The 17,911-nt window shown below is 41.9% G+C and overlaps 1 protein-coding gene across 2 annotated transcripts in view; it reads left to right on the forward strand.

Annotated features, from left to right (window-relative positions):
• cd2ap (CD2-associated protein) overlaps positions 1-13,566 on the forward strand; it is a 57,312-nt gene extending 43,746 nt beyond the window's left edge. For both annotated transcript variants that reach the window (XM_069657288.1, XM_069657289.1), the window contains 7 exons: positions 671-803; positions 1,917-2,026; positions 2,893-3,008; positions 4,096-4,179; positions 6,366-6,586; positions 8,193-8,256; positions 10,356-13,566. In XM_069657288.1, the coding sequence (XP_069513389.1) occupies positions 671-803; positions 1,917-2,026; positions 2,893-3,008; positions 4,096-4,179; positions 6,366-6,586; positions 8,193-8,256; positions 10,356-10,397 (770 nt within the window). In that variant the 3' untranslated portion in view covers positions 10,398-13,566. The remainder of the gene's footprint in view (positions 1-670; positions 804-1,916; positions 2,027-2,892; positions 3,009-4,095; positions 4,180-6,365; positions 6,587-8,192; positions 8,257-10,355) is intronic.
• Positions 13,567-17,911: the final 4,345 nt, after the last annotated feature.

Here is a 17,911-nt window from a genome sequence, read left to right on the forward strand (position 1 = left end):
ACGAGCAGGAAACACGAACAGTAAAGTACGCTCAGAGTCTGCAAGAAAGCTCAACAGGAAGTTAAACTTTTGCTGAACCTTTGTTTGACATGAGACGGGTCATTGCACATCTGTTTTTAAATCACATTTAAGTGAACACAAATATCAAATGAAAGGAAACAATATGATAAAACAAACCTTTTTTCCAACATGGTATGATAAAGGCACCGACAACTCATTTAACACTTGATACTAAATAATACAGTGATGTCAGTCTGCAACCAGTCACTTTCATATTTGACCAGAAATTGGCTGATGCTTATTTCCCACCTTCTGTCACAGTCTGACCTGACCTTTGTCCTATTCCCGTGAACCTGATATCTCAGGACCACTTGAAGAAAATTGAAACCACAATGTTACTATGGTAGGAGGCTTCCTGGGCTATAACTGTCATGGCATCGTCAATCAACCCAGCCTTATCTGGAGTGCCCTGCAAAGTGTCTTTGAAGTCAGATGATGAAAGAGCCGTGATATCGCTCTGGATGGGCTTAATCGCAGCGCTGGTCCTTCTGTGTTCCTCTCAATTGAAAAGGAGAAGAACTGCTGATGAACTGGTTGATGGGCGTTCTACACTGAAGTTAGGCTCATTCTCCTTTTCTAATCCCTCTTCACTTTTTTTCTGTTTCACCAGATCACAAGCCATCCAAGCCTGCAGCACCAGTGGTCCCACCTAAGAAGCCAGTCCCCCCTCCAGGGAAAGGCAGGCCAGGAAGCCTTCCACCAAAAAGGCCTGACAAGCCTCTTGCTCCCTCGCCAAATCTCAAGTACGTCTACTATTTCTAATTTATATATTTATCAATATAGCACCTGTCCATCCACAGAACACCTCTGAGACCCACGGGTCCGTATAACGGCCCAAATTCCATGTCGTCTTCAGAGCGTCATAACTCTTTGACGGTTTGACGGACAGACTTGCGTGTTTTAGAGCTTTTCAACCAGCCTAAGCTCTTGTGTGAATTACCGTTCTGTCAGTAAACTAAAGCGTAAACTTTAAAAAAAATACATGGATAGTCTCCTCTCTTTGCCTGGCGCGTTGCTCATCATCTTATGTGTGTGTATAGATCGGTGCTCATTAGCCATCTTTGTTGCTGATGTAGACAGTCACGTTTCTGAATCGGACACCCTGATTGGCTCCAGTAGCTGCCATCAGCTTGTGTTTTATTCAACGATACGGAGGCGAAAACGGAGGAGTACCAGAGCAAAGCGAGACGACAGAGAGAGTCCAGAGAAGAGAGGGAAGAGATACGTTTTCCAAAGTTTAGTTTTTATATAAAAAGATTCTTTTAAAAAAAAAGACAATTCCTGTCAAAAAAGACTCTGGCCAGAAGAAAAGGCATAACTCATGAACAGTAGGAGCTCGAAGCTTCACATCACTTCTAGAACAATCCTAACACACGTGTGCAACTTGCAGCATCAAGTTTATTTTTCCATCGTATGGTTTGCAGCGTGGTTTGCAATAAAATATGCTGTTATAAAATATGTTTTTTTTTAGGCTGATATCCTCTATTGTAGTGTAGTTAACTCTCTGTTGAGTGACATGTACAGTTAGCTGAGGTTGTGCTGATTCTGGGGGTGTGTAATAGTTAATGATACTGTAAACAATGACGACTTTATGAGGCAAAATACAAAGACATGCTAAAACAGAAATGTCCCTATGTGGGTCTCAGAGGGTTTTAAAACACAGAAGCACTGCAGCCCTGTCTCGTGTGTTCAAAGCAATTTTTTCATGAATGGATTCTCAAATCTCAGGAAAGTGTCTGCTATAAATGGTACAGTAAGTAGTGATGGCGTGGCCTTTGAAGTGCACAGTTATGTCATGTTTCTTGGGTTGAAATGCTCCATGTTTTTCTTCCCTTTCTTTTCCTTTTTATCTGCAGGCACAATGGAGAGGTGCCTTCCACACGACCAAAGTCCGACTTTGAGCCAGTATTGCCCAACAAACCCAAGACACTGTCTGGGGACTGGGGGGAGAAGTCCTCAGAGATGGGTATGTACAGTATAACCTGCAGACTGTCATACTTAACTTTGTTTTTACACTTAAGTTTTTTATTACACAAGATGCTCTGAACTTGAATTAATTAAATCCTCAAATGGTGTCATTGTTTTTATTTTCCCGCCGATCAGTGCGGCACATAAATGGACCTAGATGGTGTATAGCATTTGCAGTATCTTGTATTTAATGTTCAAACAAGGCCAGCATTTAGGCACACTTTGAATGTGATAATTTAATAACAATATCAGCCAGAGACTAGCACTATCATAACGCCAAATCCAGAGGTTTTGATGAGTAAAGAGATAAATGCAGGCACATGGGGAACAGAAAGGGAGCCAGGAAGTGAACAGTCACTGGAGAGTTCTCACTGGAGAGAGGTGATAAGGAGCTGCTAAAATGCCAGAAGTCGGTCTGGCACTCAATGGAACATAACAATTCAATCTGTCCTGCAATCAATGGCAGTGCTTATGTGAGAACAGCGATGTCCTACTGTGAAGTTTCAAAGTGCTGTTACACAACAGTTGCTAAAGTTCTTCAGTGTTGCATCATAAAAGTGGGAATAACTGCTTCTTTACTCGTTGAACTTTGTTGTGCTCTTATGTAAAGCCTCAAACAAATGTTCTGTAGTTGAGGACACTTAATCCATGTTTACTGTGTTTCTTTTTGTCAGCTTTTCTTTTCTTCACATTCATTCAGTTACTCCAAACCTCCTACTTTGTCAACAACCAATGCCCAAGTTGTTAACCAGCAATTAGATTGCAAATAAATTGAAATTAAGAGAAGGAAGAATAAGAATCATCGTTATTTCCCTACCTAATCACGTTCTCCGTGTTTGCCTGTCTCTTACCTATTCCCTACAGATTTGATGAGTTTTGATGAGTTGTCGTCTACCTCTGAGAAGCTCTCTCATCCCACTGCTAACAGACCAAAGATGCCTGGCAGGAGGCTACCTGCCCAGTTTGGTGGAGGACATTCGGTGAGCTCACAGTCACACACAGATTTTGGTGGTATAGTAAGAGCGTAATGCCTGTGCAGATCAGCAAAGTATTTGTACATGTTTGGATGTACAACAAACAGGAAGCCCCACAGTTTACCATTACCGATTCACAACCGAAACAGTTTCATGATAAACTTCAGGCTTACGTGTGCGACCACTGAAAATGTGAACTAGGCAGATAGTTGGACGCACTGGAGCCATGCTCTAGCTAGATAAAGGAAGCGCAACTGCCTTCTGAGTATGAGTGTGGGTAACAGTAAGCTGACTATAGCTCACTTCACATCCACTAAAGTCATCAACAAACTTCATATAATGTATCTAATGCAACAAATTAATTTAACATTTAACTCCAAACAAGCCTTTTGCTGCAGCACTACATGCGCCAGATTTCCACTCCTCTGAACATTGATTTGCTTTGTCTCTTGTGGTCCCTGCCTCACTGTAACGTGTCACCTCCCTTCACTCACTCACACTCTGTAGAGCTCACTCTTATTCACACACAAGGTTGTCTGAGGACGCAGCAGCTCTTCCCAATTCCCAATTCTAACACCAGTAGCACATTTTATTGAGACATGGATCCACATTTTGCACTTTGACAGCCACCTCCTCACCATTTGAGACATGCTCACTTATGGCAGACCCTTCCACACAGGGGCTTCCTGCCCTCTAATCATCTTTCAGAGCAGGGACCTTTTTTACACAACGCTTCCGCCTCAGCACCGTAATGAAGCTCCATCCTCATGCCGGACTTCAAGGACACTTGAGTCATGTGAAGAAGGTTGAGGCCATTCTAAACAACACGGATCATCCGCTTGGCCTCTGTTACTACCTCTGATGCCGGCTCAGAGGCTGAACGACTTCCCCCCACCATTCAGCCTCTGTGCGTTCTACATAGAAGACGTAACATAACAGAGGCGTAATAATCCCGCCTTGAACTAGCAGTGTAAAAAGCTCTTTAGCTACATAGTTATCATGCTATTAACTGTCGGCCATCAAGAAAGCATTTACTGAAAAGCAAATCAATAAGAATACAGATCAAACAGTTAATGAAACTCTTCTCTTGCAGCCCAACAAGGAAGTGAACGTGGAGAAATCGTTTAAGCTCGATGAAGAGGATGCAGCCAAACCAAAGCTAACAGAGACCAGAAAGGTAAATAAGACTGTAACAGATGCCAGACATGGAAAAGGGCGGGATGTCCTTTACTTGATTTTGTGCAGCGTTTAATGTAATTATCTTTATTTTAATTTCATGCTTTCCACCATGGGGCTTTGCTTACAATCACTTACTCACACACACACATATATATAATAATGCCATGATGTATAAGATAGTATAAGATGCTGTATACTATCTTAGGATGGAGTGAGTCTAACATGAAACCATTTACATACACAAAACATGAGACACAACATACGAGACACTTACATCATATCACATTCATCTTACACGCAACACAAATACCCATCATCCCAGTCCCTTACCCTCTACAAACAACATAACACACACACACACACACACACACACACACTTTCTTTGTCCTATGATCCCCGCTGGAGTCCACCCTTCCCTTCCCAGCTACACCACAAGTTATCTTTTATAGAGCCTCATAAATGTGCTTCCATACCTCACTTTGTTTTGTTGTTATCCTCAGATAATGACTTTTCTATGGTCAATTAATATTTCATCAGTTCTTTCCAAATGTGTAAAGTAGGATGTGCAGTGTTTCAACAAATACTAAACATAAAATAAGATAGATAAGGTAAGCTCTTATTGATCCCCTACAGGGGAAATGTACATGTTACAGCAGCTGAAGAGACAGGCAAATTAAAAAAAAGTACTCGGGGAAATAAAATAGAATTAGACAAAAAGTACAGCTGGCAATCGCACATGGCAAAGGACAGTAAACATCTGGCAGTAATAACACTAACAAATTGATAGTAATAAAACTATACACACTATGTGCACGTTTGTCCTCGTCGATAGAGCTGCATGGGATTATTTTTCTGCACAGAAAATTGTACAGACATTTTTAACAGATAAAAACACACATGATGTGTAGCATCATTAAAACCAGAAATGAGATAAAAAAAACAATTAGATAAAAACACACAGTGTAGCAAAGATTATTGCACAGAATTATTGCACAGCATTTATGAACTTTGTATGTAATACAAGCAATATTGGAGGTAGAATATGTATAATTGTAGTATGAATGTCGGATGATAGTTACAGTACTGTTATTGCACTATAATGAGGTGTTATAGAGTCTGACAGCAGTGGGTGTGAAGGACCTGCGGTAGCGCTTCTTCTTGCAGGGTGGGTGTCTCAGGGCGGGTTCACACCAGCCTTGTTTAGTCCGTTTTAAGTTTTAGGTCGGTATGAAACTCTGGTGCAGACCAAACATCTGGACCATGGTCCGCTAGAAAAGCCTGATCTCGGTCCGTTTCCAAACGAACTGCGTCTGGTTTTATTCTGGTGAGAACGTTAACAGACTTAAAGCAGGACAAAATGCAGGAAACATGACATTTGCAGAGACATGCAGCGAGATGAGTAGAGGACAGACGTGGGGGAGCAATGAGGAAATAGAAATATGGGCTGACCAAACAATTTCACAAATGCTTGTGGAAACGCACAAAAATACGGAGGTGTTCAAACTGTTCAGTGAAAACTAAAGGAGATGGAACTGATCGATCTGTGGAACAGTGTGGGTTAAAAGTAAAAAACTCAGACAACAAAACATCCGCGATCATGTTAAGTGTGATTGAGGAGTGTGCTCTGTTGCTTTGTTTGGAAATCCTGACCAATCAGAGAGCAGTTTCCCTGCACATCAAAACTTTTGCTCCGTTGGTAAAAGCTGCCGTGTGAACACAAACCAAACTCCAGGCTAAATGCAACATTGTAACAATTTGGTCTTTGATTCGGATCAAACAAACGGACTTTAGGTGTGAATGCACGGGGTAAACATAACATAGTATTGTGACTTTCTTCACCTAGCCAGGTGTATTCACCACCACCATTTACTTATTTAACAGGAGCCTTGAGACTTCAGTCAATGCATTTTACAGGACGGATGAACTAGTTTCCCTCTCTCTGTTTGTGTGTGTGTTTCTCTGACGAGCATGTGTGGAGATGCTGCTCGTGACAGGTACAGGAAGGGCAGAGTGTGAGGGGAGAATGTCCAGATAAAGAATGAAATATTACAGAACTGGTCTCCAGATATACTTGGGCAGCCCACCCAGGTATCGTCTATGTGTGGAAAACACTGCTGCACAACCATTTTGCACCTCCCTGTCTGTCTAACTCTTGAATTTTTCCTCCTTCCTTAATCTTCACAGCCTTCAACAAACACCTTATCCCAGTCACCGTTGCTCAGTAAGATTGCCTCGACTAGCATCGAGGCCAAGCCGAGTGTGGCAGCGGCCCCGAGCTCAGACAGTGCATCGCAGGGCGGCAGGGCCCAGCTGGAGCCTGACTTCTCCAACTCCCAGATGGATGAACTGAGGAGCCAGATGAAGGAGCTGCTACTGACTGTGGAACTGCTGAAGGCCCAGCAAATGTAAAGAAATCATTTCACATGACAAAAGAATCCCAAAAATCCCCCCTGGGATCAATAAAGGATTATCTTAACAGGGTTTATATGTGCCGGCTGAAAAGCAGAAATGGAAATATGCTGTTACTCTTGCTTCAAAGAGACCGTAGATTGGGTCGGTCACAGGGCTCACTTTTAAAGGGATAGTTCGGACTTTTGGACACTAAGTTGTATGAAATACTTGCTAGTAGTGTAGTGGATGCAAAGCTTTGAGCTTACTCACCGAGTCCCGTGGTCGGAGTTCTGTCCGGTTCTGAACGTAGAATAAGTAGTTCAGATGAGATGCCAGGGTCATGACACCAAAAAGTTTTACCCTACAGAAACAACAAGCAGGCGATGCTGATCCATTTACAACACAACATCCATGCCTAGGATTTCACATACTGCGCTGTTTTTTTGGCACTACTTTCTCTCTTGATAAATCCAGTATCACTACGCCTGCTGCAGGCTGGTTTCTCAGGTGACGTGATCCATCAGCTGTTTCTAAGAGAACACGCTGGAGTTGGTTACTTGTGAGACGTGTTTCTTGTCCCAGAGGAACGTACATGTCGAAATGGTGAGAATTTGTGATTATCCTGGCTGTAGTAATAAAAACATTCATTGTATTCCTGACTCGGATCGTGCCCTTAGAGGTCCCGTTGGATCCGTTGGTAAAGGTAAATCTTCCTCAGCACTTTCATAGTACGACATGTTTACTTCATCGATGACGTGAATCAGTCAGAATCAACGTGAAGCAGCTACTACGTCGGCTTACCTGAGAAACTGGCCTGCTGCAGGCGTAGTGATACTGGATTGTTCAAGAGAGAAAATAGTGCCAAAATAACAGCACAGTATATGAAATCCTAGGACAATGATGTTGTGTTGTAAATGGATCACCATCGCCTGCGTGTTGTTTTTGTAGGGTAAAACCTTTTGGTGTCATGACCCTGGCATCTCATCAGAACTACTTATTCTACGTTCGGAACCGGACAGAACTCCGACCACGGGACTCGCTGAGTGACCCCATAGCTTTGCATCCACTACACTACTAGCAAGTATTTCATACAACCTGGTGTCCAAAAGTCCAAACTATCCCTTTAAGAAGCATAAATTGCAAGTTTCTCATCATAGTTAAGTTGTTGGTCTGTGTCATAATGTAACATTATAGTCAGATCATCATTTTCTTTATTGGGTTTCTGACTGTTTTAATGAATGAAAATAAGCTCTGTAGAGTAATCTATGTTATGTAGGTCGCTTAACATTAACCATAAATTCCGTTAACTGATGTAGATGCAGTTCTCGATCAATCAATCAATACATTTTACACATGTAATCATGTAAATACATGTCACTCAAATGTCATCACACAGCTCCTTCAATGTATACTTAAACAACATTGAGTACAGCATCAGGATTGCTGAGTAGCTTTCCCTTCTGAGTTACTCGTAGTAATATACCATGATCCAATGTTAGTCACAAAAGTACAACCACCTAGCATAACTAACGCAGAGCTGAATGAGAGGTCCACCAATGACAGGCAGAATGTTTCCTTTGTGCTGATACTTCCTGAGTGTGTGTATTTGTGTATCTCCAGGAAAGAGATCGCGGAGCTACGAGGAGAGCTGGACGAGGAGAGGCTAAAGCGCATGACTCTGCAGGTAACATTGATCCCCATAGCAATACATGCTGAGCTGTCTGAATTCATCACTTTTATTTGATTAGCCGAATACTGACGTAATCTATTTACACACAAAGGTTTACTAACTATAGTTACATGAAGATTTCAATGATGAAAAACAATATGTTATACAACATGTCATGAGTTGTATGTACTATGAGTAAACGGGTAATAATCACAAAGTAAGACTACAGTATAGACTTGTACACTGCCTGGACAAAAAAAAGTCACCACCTGGATTTAACTAAGCAAATCGATATGAGCCTTCCATTGGAAAATGACTGCAGTGATCAATATGTGTCAGCTGGCAACAAGTTATTGAACCCTAACTGATGCAGTGAGTAGCTTCTCATTTCTTATACAACGTGATCTTGGAAAAGATGTGACTCTGTTTCAGAAGGGTCAAATTATCGTCCTGCATCAAGCAAGGAGATGCTGAAGCTACTAAAACTGGGTTAAGAACTGTCCAACGCATTATTAAAACCTGGAAGGACAGAGGGGAACCATCATCTTCAAGGAAGAAATGTGGCAGGAAAAAAGTCTTGAATGATCGTGATCGAGAACACTTAAACGTTTGTGATTCAACCATCATGCCTTGTGTCTGCCGTACACGCCTGTGGGGGCAGGGTTATGATCTGGGGTTGCTTCAGTTGGTCAGGTCGAGGTTCAGCAACCTTATGACCCCACAAAATGAGCTTGGCTGACTGCCTGAACGACCAGGTTTTTCCATCAATGGATTTTTTCTTCCCTGATGGCACGAGCATATTCCAAGATGACAATGCCACGATCCATCGGGCTCAGATTGTGAGAGAGCGGTTCAGGGAGCATGAGACATCATTTCCACACATGGATTGGCCACCACAGAGTCCAGACCTTCACCCCACTGAGCATCTGTGGGATGTGCTGGAGAAGACTTTACTCAGCGGCCCGACTCTCCCGTCATCAGTACAACATCTTGACGAAAAATTAATGCAACTCTGGAAAGGAATAAATGTGACATTGCATAAACTTATCAAAACGATGCCACGGCGAAGGTGTGCTGTAATCAAAGCTGAATGCAGTCCAACTAAATTTCAGAGTGTGTGACTTTTCTTTGGCCAGGCAGTGTTTATGATTTCTGTTATAATACAGCTTTACATTCTAATACATTGTAGTTACTCTATTAGAGCCATGCCAACTTCCATTGTTTTGTCATGTTTACATTAGGCATGCACATAAAAGGAGCGTCTGCAATGAGTCTTTCTCTTCCATTGTTTTTCTGACATTTTGCCAATGGCCTCACACGAAAACAATACAATCAAGATCCGGTTTGTTCAGACTGCGATATATGGGGTGTCATTTATAACCATTGCTAACGCACAAAACGGGGCATTAAAGTGGCATACACCACTTTCCACGCAATTGTGATGGATAAATCAAAAATTGCCGGGACCATGTGGTCAGCGGTAAGCAAACTCTGACCCATGCTTAAGTACAGTTTGGAGATGCAGGTGGTAAATCAAAGCCAGGTTGAATATGGATGCCACTCGCACATATACTTTCACTAAGTATGAAATGGTATTGAACGATCCACTTCATCATAAACAATCAATCCAGCAGTGTTATTTGAGCTTGTGCATAGAGTAAACTGTATTCCAAAAGTACCTTTCAAGTACCCCCTTTTAGTCTCTACCTCCAAAAAACCCTGGGTACCACAGTTCTCATTACGCAACTTAAGAGTGTTTTTGTAAAAAATTATGTTGGCTGAATTATGGGCTAGAGCTGGGGCCTCCAACCCTGCTCTTGGAGAGCTACCTTCCTGCATGTTTTAGGTTTCTCCGTACTCTAACACACCTGATTCGAATGTTTTGCTCGTTATCAAACAACTGAAGCGTCTCAGGGGATTGGTAACGAGCAGATGATTCAAGTCAGGTGTGTTAGAGTAAGGAGAAACTTATAACATGCATGAAGGTAGCTCTCCAGGAGCAGGGTTGGAGACCCCTGGGCTTTACCTAATCTCTTAGTTACAGCAACATTATCAGTCTGGTCTATATTTCCCAGTGTCATAATCTACATACTTGTGCTACTGTGTCCTTGCAGATGGAGATAGATAAACTAAAGCGGACCATCCACTCGACGTGAAGCCCACACTCCAATCAGCAGCGCTTCTTAAGGTCAGCTGCTGGCCTGTCGACTAACCAGAGAATCAGTGGGCGGTTCTGACAGATGAGAAATGGCTGGAGAGAGGGTGGGGAATCAGATGAACCACCTCAAGCACAATCCTTTTTCAGCGATCTACAAACGTAATCTCTCCCGATATTTGTAAGATTTACATTTTGCACATATATATTTTTTTCAAGCTAGATGTAATTTAGTCACAGATTTATATGTTTCTCTAATTACTTTAGTTTATTTTGCCAACACAAAAAAACTGAGGCCTTACTTTAAACTATTGAACTGGACTTACAACTCTGCCACTCGAGTTCTCTCCCCTTCACTACAGCGATGCTTAATCCCCTCAGGGTGAAGGTACGCTCTCAGTACTACTGACTTTGTATAAAGCAGGGGCAATTGTTTTCCTTGCCTGGTTTTCTTTCTCATATTTTTTATGATCCACAATAGCTGATTTTTTAAAAGTAAGAAAATGTTTAATTTCAGTTACGATCCTCCTCAGAAATTCTTTTCATTTTGTACACGCTCCTGTCAGTCCATTCCACGGCTGCAGTGCTTTTTGTTTTTCTTTGTCTTTTTGTATTGTTTTTTAGCATTCCTATCCAGGGTAACACTGCTGTGCCTGTTATATAAAGTGTTTGTAATGGGAGATTATATATACCATGATGGTTTCTGGAAATGTCGCAGCATGATATTGTATATCTATATTTTTTAAGTCTACTGACATGCCGAGTCAAATACTAAATGCAGGGCCTCTTCTAGGCTGATATCTTCTATTTTTGTCTAACTGTTTCTCTTGCTGGGAATGTCCTCGGAGATTTAGAGAGTTTTATTCTTCAGGTAATGCAGAGGGAAACCATATGCAAAAAAAAAAGAGGAGAAAAGAAAGGTTTACGACCAACACATCGGCATGTTTGGCATCATCTCTGCAACCTACTTTTCCTCTCTTGTTTGAATCTGGCCAAAATCCCTCTTCATACTTATCCCGGGCCCATTCTACCTCTCGTCTCCTTAATCCAAACCCTTTTTTGGTTCAAAATGAATCACATGATCTGTAAGGAATCTTGTCTTTCTGCTCTGTAATGTGCTATGCATGAGCATGCACAGCATCCATCAGTCACCCTGTCATTTTTTGTTGACGTCTTTCATCTAGTCGATATTTCTTTCCACATTCCAAGTGCACGAGTTAAGCTAACTGGAAGCGCGTAGTAGAGAGCAGCAATAACAATGAAATTACCCCTATTGTCTTTATTCTACATGTTTGACGAGCAAGTTAAAACCTGAATGTGTAAAACATTTTATGTGACTCTCAATGGAGGTTTTTGTTTTCTTTTTTTATTAGCGATCCCCGGGCAGATTGGTGCATACTGTGTTTTTAGCCAGTGCAATCACCAACGGTCTTTGAGTTGACCGTTTCCACTGTGAACACATCGGTTCACTTTAAACTTGCTGATAAACGTGTGGATCGCCATGAAATCTTGTACATTCAAAGACAATCTTAATGATTTCGGTGGTCCCCTTGATTTTTCACATAATGCCATCTTAAAGTCCATGTTTTCACTTACCCAATGAAATACCCAACACAGTTGCCCAACACTATTGTGAGCAAACATTGCATTGTTTTGACTTGAGGTTTGGAGCCATACAACACCAGCCCACACACAAGGTTGCTCTTTTAGATGTACTGTACGTTACCAAATACCTGCTAACGCTAATGACATTCCCATCAACCTCGGCTGTACTTATTGGTAAACGTTAGCACACTTACGCATTAAGCTACGTTTGTGACCATAGTAAACACTTTGCCAAACATCAGCATGTTAACAATAATGCTCGACGATACTGGGTTATTACTACATGAGAATTTTAAAAAAGTATGTTAATATATTGCACATGTTTATGTTTTTATGAAGACATATAACATAAACGAGCAGGTCTGTTAAGGCAGCCTTTTCCCCCCTCGATTCTGACCAAGATGCACTCTGATTCATTTTAATGTCGAAAAAAAAAACAGTAAAGCTGTTGCGAGACATATCTTTGCTGTGCTCCAGGCATAAAGTACAGCTTCACAGAGCTGCCGCAGTAGTATGGCTGATTCTGAAGTCTTTGAAACCACTTGGAGTGTCCTCAGGCTGAAGTGTTGCAGCCCTACACACAGAGGCTGTAAGATGACCCTTATGAACAGAGAAAGGAAATATGCATTGCTGCTCTTTTTCTCAAAAGCATTTTCAGCATTAAAGAAGGAAGTCGGCACATCTAGTCGCTCTTATCTTCTAATATCCGAGTAGATGGATTCTTTTCGTAGGAGGGTTCAGAGCCTCAGAGATGTAGAGCACAGGGAGAGTCGAGCTAATGCGTCGTAGCCCTGAGCTCTGAGGTTACAGTGTGTGCTTCTCGTTATCTCGTTATTGACATACTTTGGAGGAACTAAAACCAACATAGCAGCAAGTGTTACCCCCTCTGGCCTCCATCTGGATTACTATTAGGCACGCTTCGTCCCAGAGTTTTGGTCACAATATTTACAGCAGGTTTAATTTCCCATTTTTAAGTGTTGTATAACTTGTTTAACATCTACTACTGTGTACCACAAAAAGTACTGGTTACTGTTATCCATGTTTTTTTTATTTGAAATATCTTTATACATATCTCACAGATGTCTTAAGAAGTGTTTATTTGATTTTAAATCATCCTCAGGCTTTGTATCATGTGTTTGATGTGTGTGTGCATGCTTCTGCTGGCATTGTTCGCAAACATCGGACTGTAGCTGCGTCGGTGATGTTAAATCCTGGGCTCCAGAGTGCTTTGACCAAGTTGATACTGTATATCTGAGCGTAATAGCACACGGCACTCATTCAATATTTGATGCCTAACATTAACTTCCTTTCAGCACAGCAGCTCTTAAACAATATGGCTGGGCTATGAAATAATCACAGTGTGGGAGAGAGAGAGAGAACGGGTGACAACTCTTCGTGTAATATCTATAATATGGCTTAACTTCCACATATTGTACATTCCAGAGTTTGACACCGAGACAGAAAAGAAATCTGTGCACATTTATAACAAGTGATTTTGTTTACATGAGCTGTATCCTTGCATGAGCTGAGATTCTTTTCAGAAATGAATAAATATCTTTATTCACTGTCACAGTCTCGCCTCTTCTTTTTTTGCCACTTGATTCGCACATCACTTAAAAAGGTCTTCACAAGCATGACGCCTTTCATGGAATTGTTCGATGAAATATATTGACTGTTCAGAGGAGACGGTGAGTTTCTGAGGACGCTGTCAGATTAGCCCTGGGTGATGTGTTTCATCTATAATTGTATCTGGCTGTTGGGCATTGTGCTGGATTGTTGGCAATTAAGCGGGAGGTGAACCAGAAGGCAAAGCTTGATGTTCCAATCCTGGCTAGTGACCAAATATAAGAGAGATCAGGGAATCTCCCAGCTGAAATGAGTTTCTTCTGCAGGGCGGCTTGGCTCGGCCTTAGAGAGCTCAACGTGCACGGGGAGCTCAAAGCAAATCTGCTCCTTACATTAACAGGAGACAGTTGAGGTGGTTCGGACATTTGATCATGAAGTCCAACTGGAGACGGCGGGTTAGATCCAGAACGCGATGGAAAGAGTATCTCCAATGGCATTGCTGGGGAAAGGGATCTCTGCGCTACCTTGCTTAGCTTGCAGCCTCTGCAGATGAGCAGCCTGTCTCGCCCTGTGTTTACACATATGTAATGACTTGGTCTTTTTAAGCCATATGACATCATTACATGGCTAATTTACTGGACTTAGGGCTGCACGTTAAAATTGGTGACTCTAAAATTGCCCAAAGGTCTGAGTGGGAGCGTGAACAATTGACTGGCCTGCATCATTAAAAAATGTGGAATAAAACTTGGGTTAAATGTGTCAGTAAAAAGCCTACCGCTAAATTACATGACCATTTCGGAGCAAATGCTGTCCTGTAACGTTAAGAAAAACTCCTGGAAAGGTCCTGGAAAGTGATTTCTTAAAAAGAGTGGGAACCCTGCATATCTCAATAAAGGTATTCTATGTAAAGGACAAGATCTAAATTAACCAGTATTTGGTCACAGTTGTTCAGAAGTCAGAAAGCTGATTGTGGCTGTCTATTGAATCTAAATTTAAAAATGAGTTGTTCAAAGGTAAAAACAGGATTTGATCACAGAATACAGTTTTAGTTTTAATCTGGTAAAAACATGTTAAGTGTTGATAATGTTTTAGTAGGGTTGGTATTATTTTGATCATGGATCAGATTATCCAGATCCGAGCAGAAGACTGAATTCAGGTAGATTTCAGGAACAATATATAATAGAACTTTAAAATTGGTCAACTAAAACAAAATGTTTTATCATGTAGTGTATATATGCAGTGTTGTGACCAAGTCCTCTTTGCTCAAGTCCCAAGTAAGTCTCAAGTCATTTGGTCCAAGTCTCAAACAAGTCTTGAGTCATTCTTTTTTTGGGCAAGTCAAGTCAAGTCACAGGTTATGTCAAGTCAAATATTTAATTTTAAATTTCATTCATCACTTTATATAAATAACAGTGACACAGTCAAAAGTGATTTCTAACTATTGAATCCCTTTTTATGTTAAAGCTCTTCATGGGTCTACCCTTGGACCCGATGAAAGCTCAACAAGGCCGTCCTGCAGGAATACTGAACAATTCCGAATTTGAGGTTACATCTCAGTTTTCTCTCTTTTTCGTCTCTTCCACTCTTTTCTTTTACTTAGGGCACATTCACACCTAAAGTCTGTTTGTTTAGTCCGAATCAAAGACCAAATTGTTACATTTTGCAAAGTTGCATTTTGCCTCCAGTTTGGTTTGTGTTCACACGGCAGCTTAAGTTTTGATGCGTGGGGAAACTGCTCTCTGATTGGTCAGAATTTCCACGTAGGAAAACTCCCTGAAGTAAACAAAGCAACAGAGCACACTCCTCAATCACACTCAACATGATCGCGGACTTTAATGATTTGTTGTCGGAGTGCGTGTCTCTGCAGATGTCAGCACCCGTAATCTACAATGCACAGTTTCATGGTTTGTTTCCTGTATTTGGTCACACTTTAAGTCTGTTTACGTTAGCACCTCAATCAAACCGGACCGTGGTTCGTTTGGAAACAGACCGAGATCCGTCTTTTCTAGCGGACCATGGTCCGGTTGTTTGGTCCGCATTCCGGCGTTTACACCGACCTAAACGAACCGCACCGAGGGGACAAACGCTCCAGGGTTTGGTTCAATCGGACTAAACAAGGCTGGTGTGAACCCGCCCTGAGTCCCTTTTTTCTTGTCATTGTTCAAGTTTATAGTGCAAACAAAAGGTCATTACAATGGTATTGTTCATTATACATTACTTTACGTGATGTTTGACAGGGCTTTGAAAGCTGGCATATCAACCTGGGAACATTAATTTGTATGGGAAATCAGGGTAATGATCCATGTCTCAGTGACCTTTTCTCATAACAGCCTACACAGGGAAATCCAGATCCAACTGTACAGGAGGAATGGACATGTGGGACATTTTCTAGGTTTAAATGATCATAGGTTTGATTCAAGACGTCAAGGCCTGTATGGATTTTACAGAGTGCAAAGTATGAAACAAAATTCCTTTTTTTACCCAGCTACTCTTAATGCATGTTTCATCTAGTGCAGGATTATAAACAGGCTTTTATAAGTCTGCATTTTATTATATTATGCAACCTTTTCAGCCTGAATTTTTCTAACTGGTAGTGCCCATGGTACTTACAAGTCCAGTTTCCTGTGTATTGTGTATGATCCATACAGTAACCAATATGGGCCGGGGCACATTCTGGACTCTTCCTCACATGACGCTGATGCTGCGGGGCCGGGGCACATTCTGGGCTCTCCCTCTCCTGGCACTGATGCTGCGGGGCCGGGGCACACTCTGGGCTCTCCCTCTCCTGGCGCTGATGCTGCGGGGCCGGGGCACACTCTGGACTCTTCCTCACATGACGCCGAAGCTGTCAGGGCGAACAATTAAAAAACACAATAGAGTAAAAGCCGCAGCATATACAGGCTAACTTCATATGGCTAAATGGGATATTGGAGAAATAATTTAAACACATTGGCCTAAATGTAACTATTTATCTTGCCAACACTGTAGGTAACATTAGACTTTTTCAAATAAAATATAAATCATCACTTATGGGTCTCTATACATGTGTGTTGGTGAGTGTGTGCAGACCCTTGTGAGACCCTTCCCTCTGCATCTATTCTGTTGTTTTGCTTTGCACGGGACGTCTTCAGGAGGGGCGCTGTTGTGGTTCCCTGAGCCAATCACAGCGTACAGGTGAGTGTGGGAGTGGTTCAAATTAGCAACTGGGCCCCATTCAGACCGGCGAACATGGCGAAAGAGCGATGCAGAGTTGGCCTTCTTTCTGTTGGACAGGTAGGTGCATCAAACCGGGTAGGACAAGCTAACCGGCAGTTAGCATGCTAGTGCAAAGGTAACCGGCGGTTAGCATGCTAATGCAAAGGTAACCGGCGGTTAGCATGCTAATGCAAAGGTAACCGTGATGCTGTCGGTGTTAGCTCGGCGGGGTGGGCGTGTTCTCGCACGAGAGAGTGAGAGTGAGCTTCTGGTGACGAAGAGCCCAGGAGGAGGGGCCAGTTTGAATGTGTTGTTGACAAAATGCAAGAAAAAAATCCTACTTATTCTACCTTTAGGTTATGTTACGGTAGTGGTCTAATAGCATGCCTACCTGTTGACTCTGACAGACTGCATTCTTTAGCAGGATTTACAGATATAGATGTTATTTTCGGAGGTTTTGCAGTAAATTCAGCAGGTTGTTGTTTCTTGTGCTGCTTTTGAGCACCGCTTTGGTATTTCCATTTAATGTTCAAAGTGGATGTTGTTGTGGTGTTTTCAGACTGTGGTAATGTATCTGAGTTGTGCTGATTTGAATTTGCCGCAGATACGGACAAATATTTTACACACAAAAAAACGACACTTTTGTAATTAATTTGAATGAATTAAACCTTTTTTTTAACAGACATTCAAGTTTCAGGGAAAAAAAACATGGAGGATAAAATGAAACATTTGAGCCATATTTGTTTGGTTTTTGTTTTGTCGATCTTATTGTGAACATTACCCATTCCAGTGTCCTCGCTCCTGATGCTGCATCCTGAGTGTTCTCTCATTACATGCCCACATCATCAGACGCAGCTGGACCATAAATATGGAATCTCAGGCAAAGAGCAGGACCTCATTGACGAGAATCAAAGAACCAAACCCTGATGCAACCTCAGCAGTGTTTCGGGCCACGGCACATCGGTAGGGATCATCAGACCCCCGCTGAGTGCTGCCCGCCTCTGGATTGAATTATCAACCTTTTCAGCCCCAGAAGCTCAGCAGGCTGCCTGACGTTAGCTCATCTTTTTGTGATGTCCATCTCTCAGTAGTTATTACACTCTAATGCCTTTAAGAGAACGGGGTTTTGGTGTCGGTTGTTGGATTTCT

Source organism: Semicossyphus pulcher, unplaced genomic scaffold (assembly GCF_022749685.1).
Source record: "Semicossyphus pulcher isolate SPU_LCO1_2020_fin unplaced genomic scaffold, fSemPul1.0.p SCAF_11, whole genome shotgun sequence".
Classification (NCBI taxonomy): Eukaryota; Metazoa; Chordata; class Actinopteri; order Labriformes; family Labridae; genus Semicossyphus; species Semicossyphus pulcher.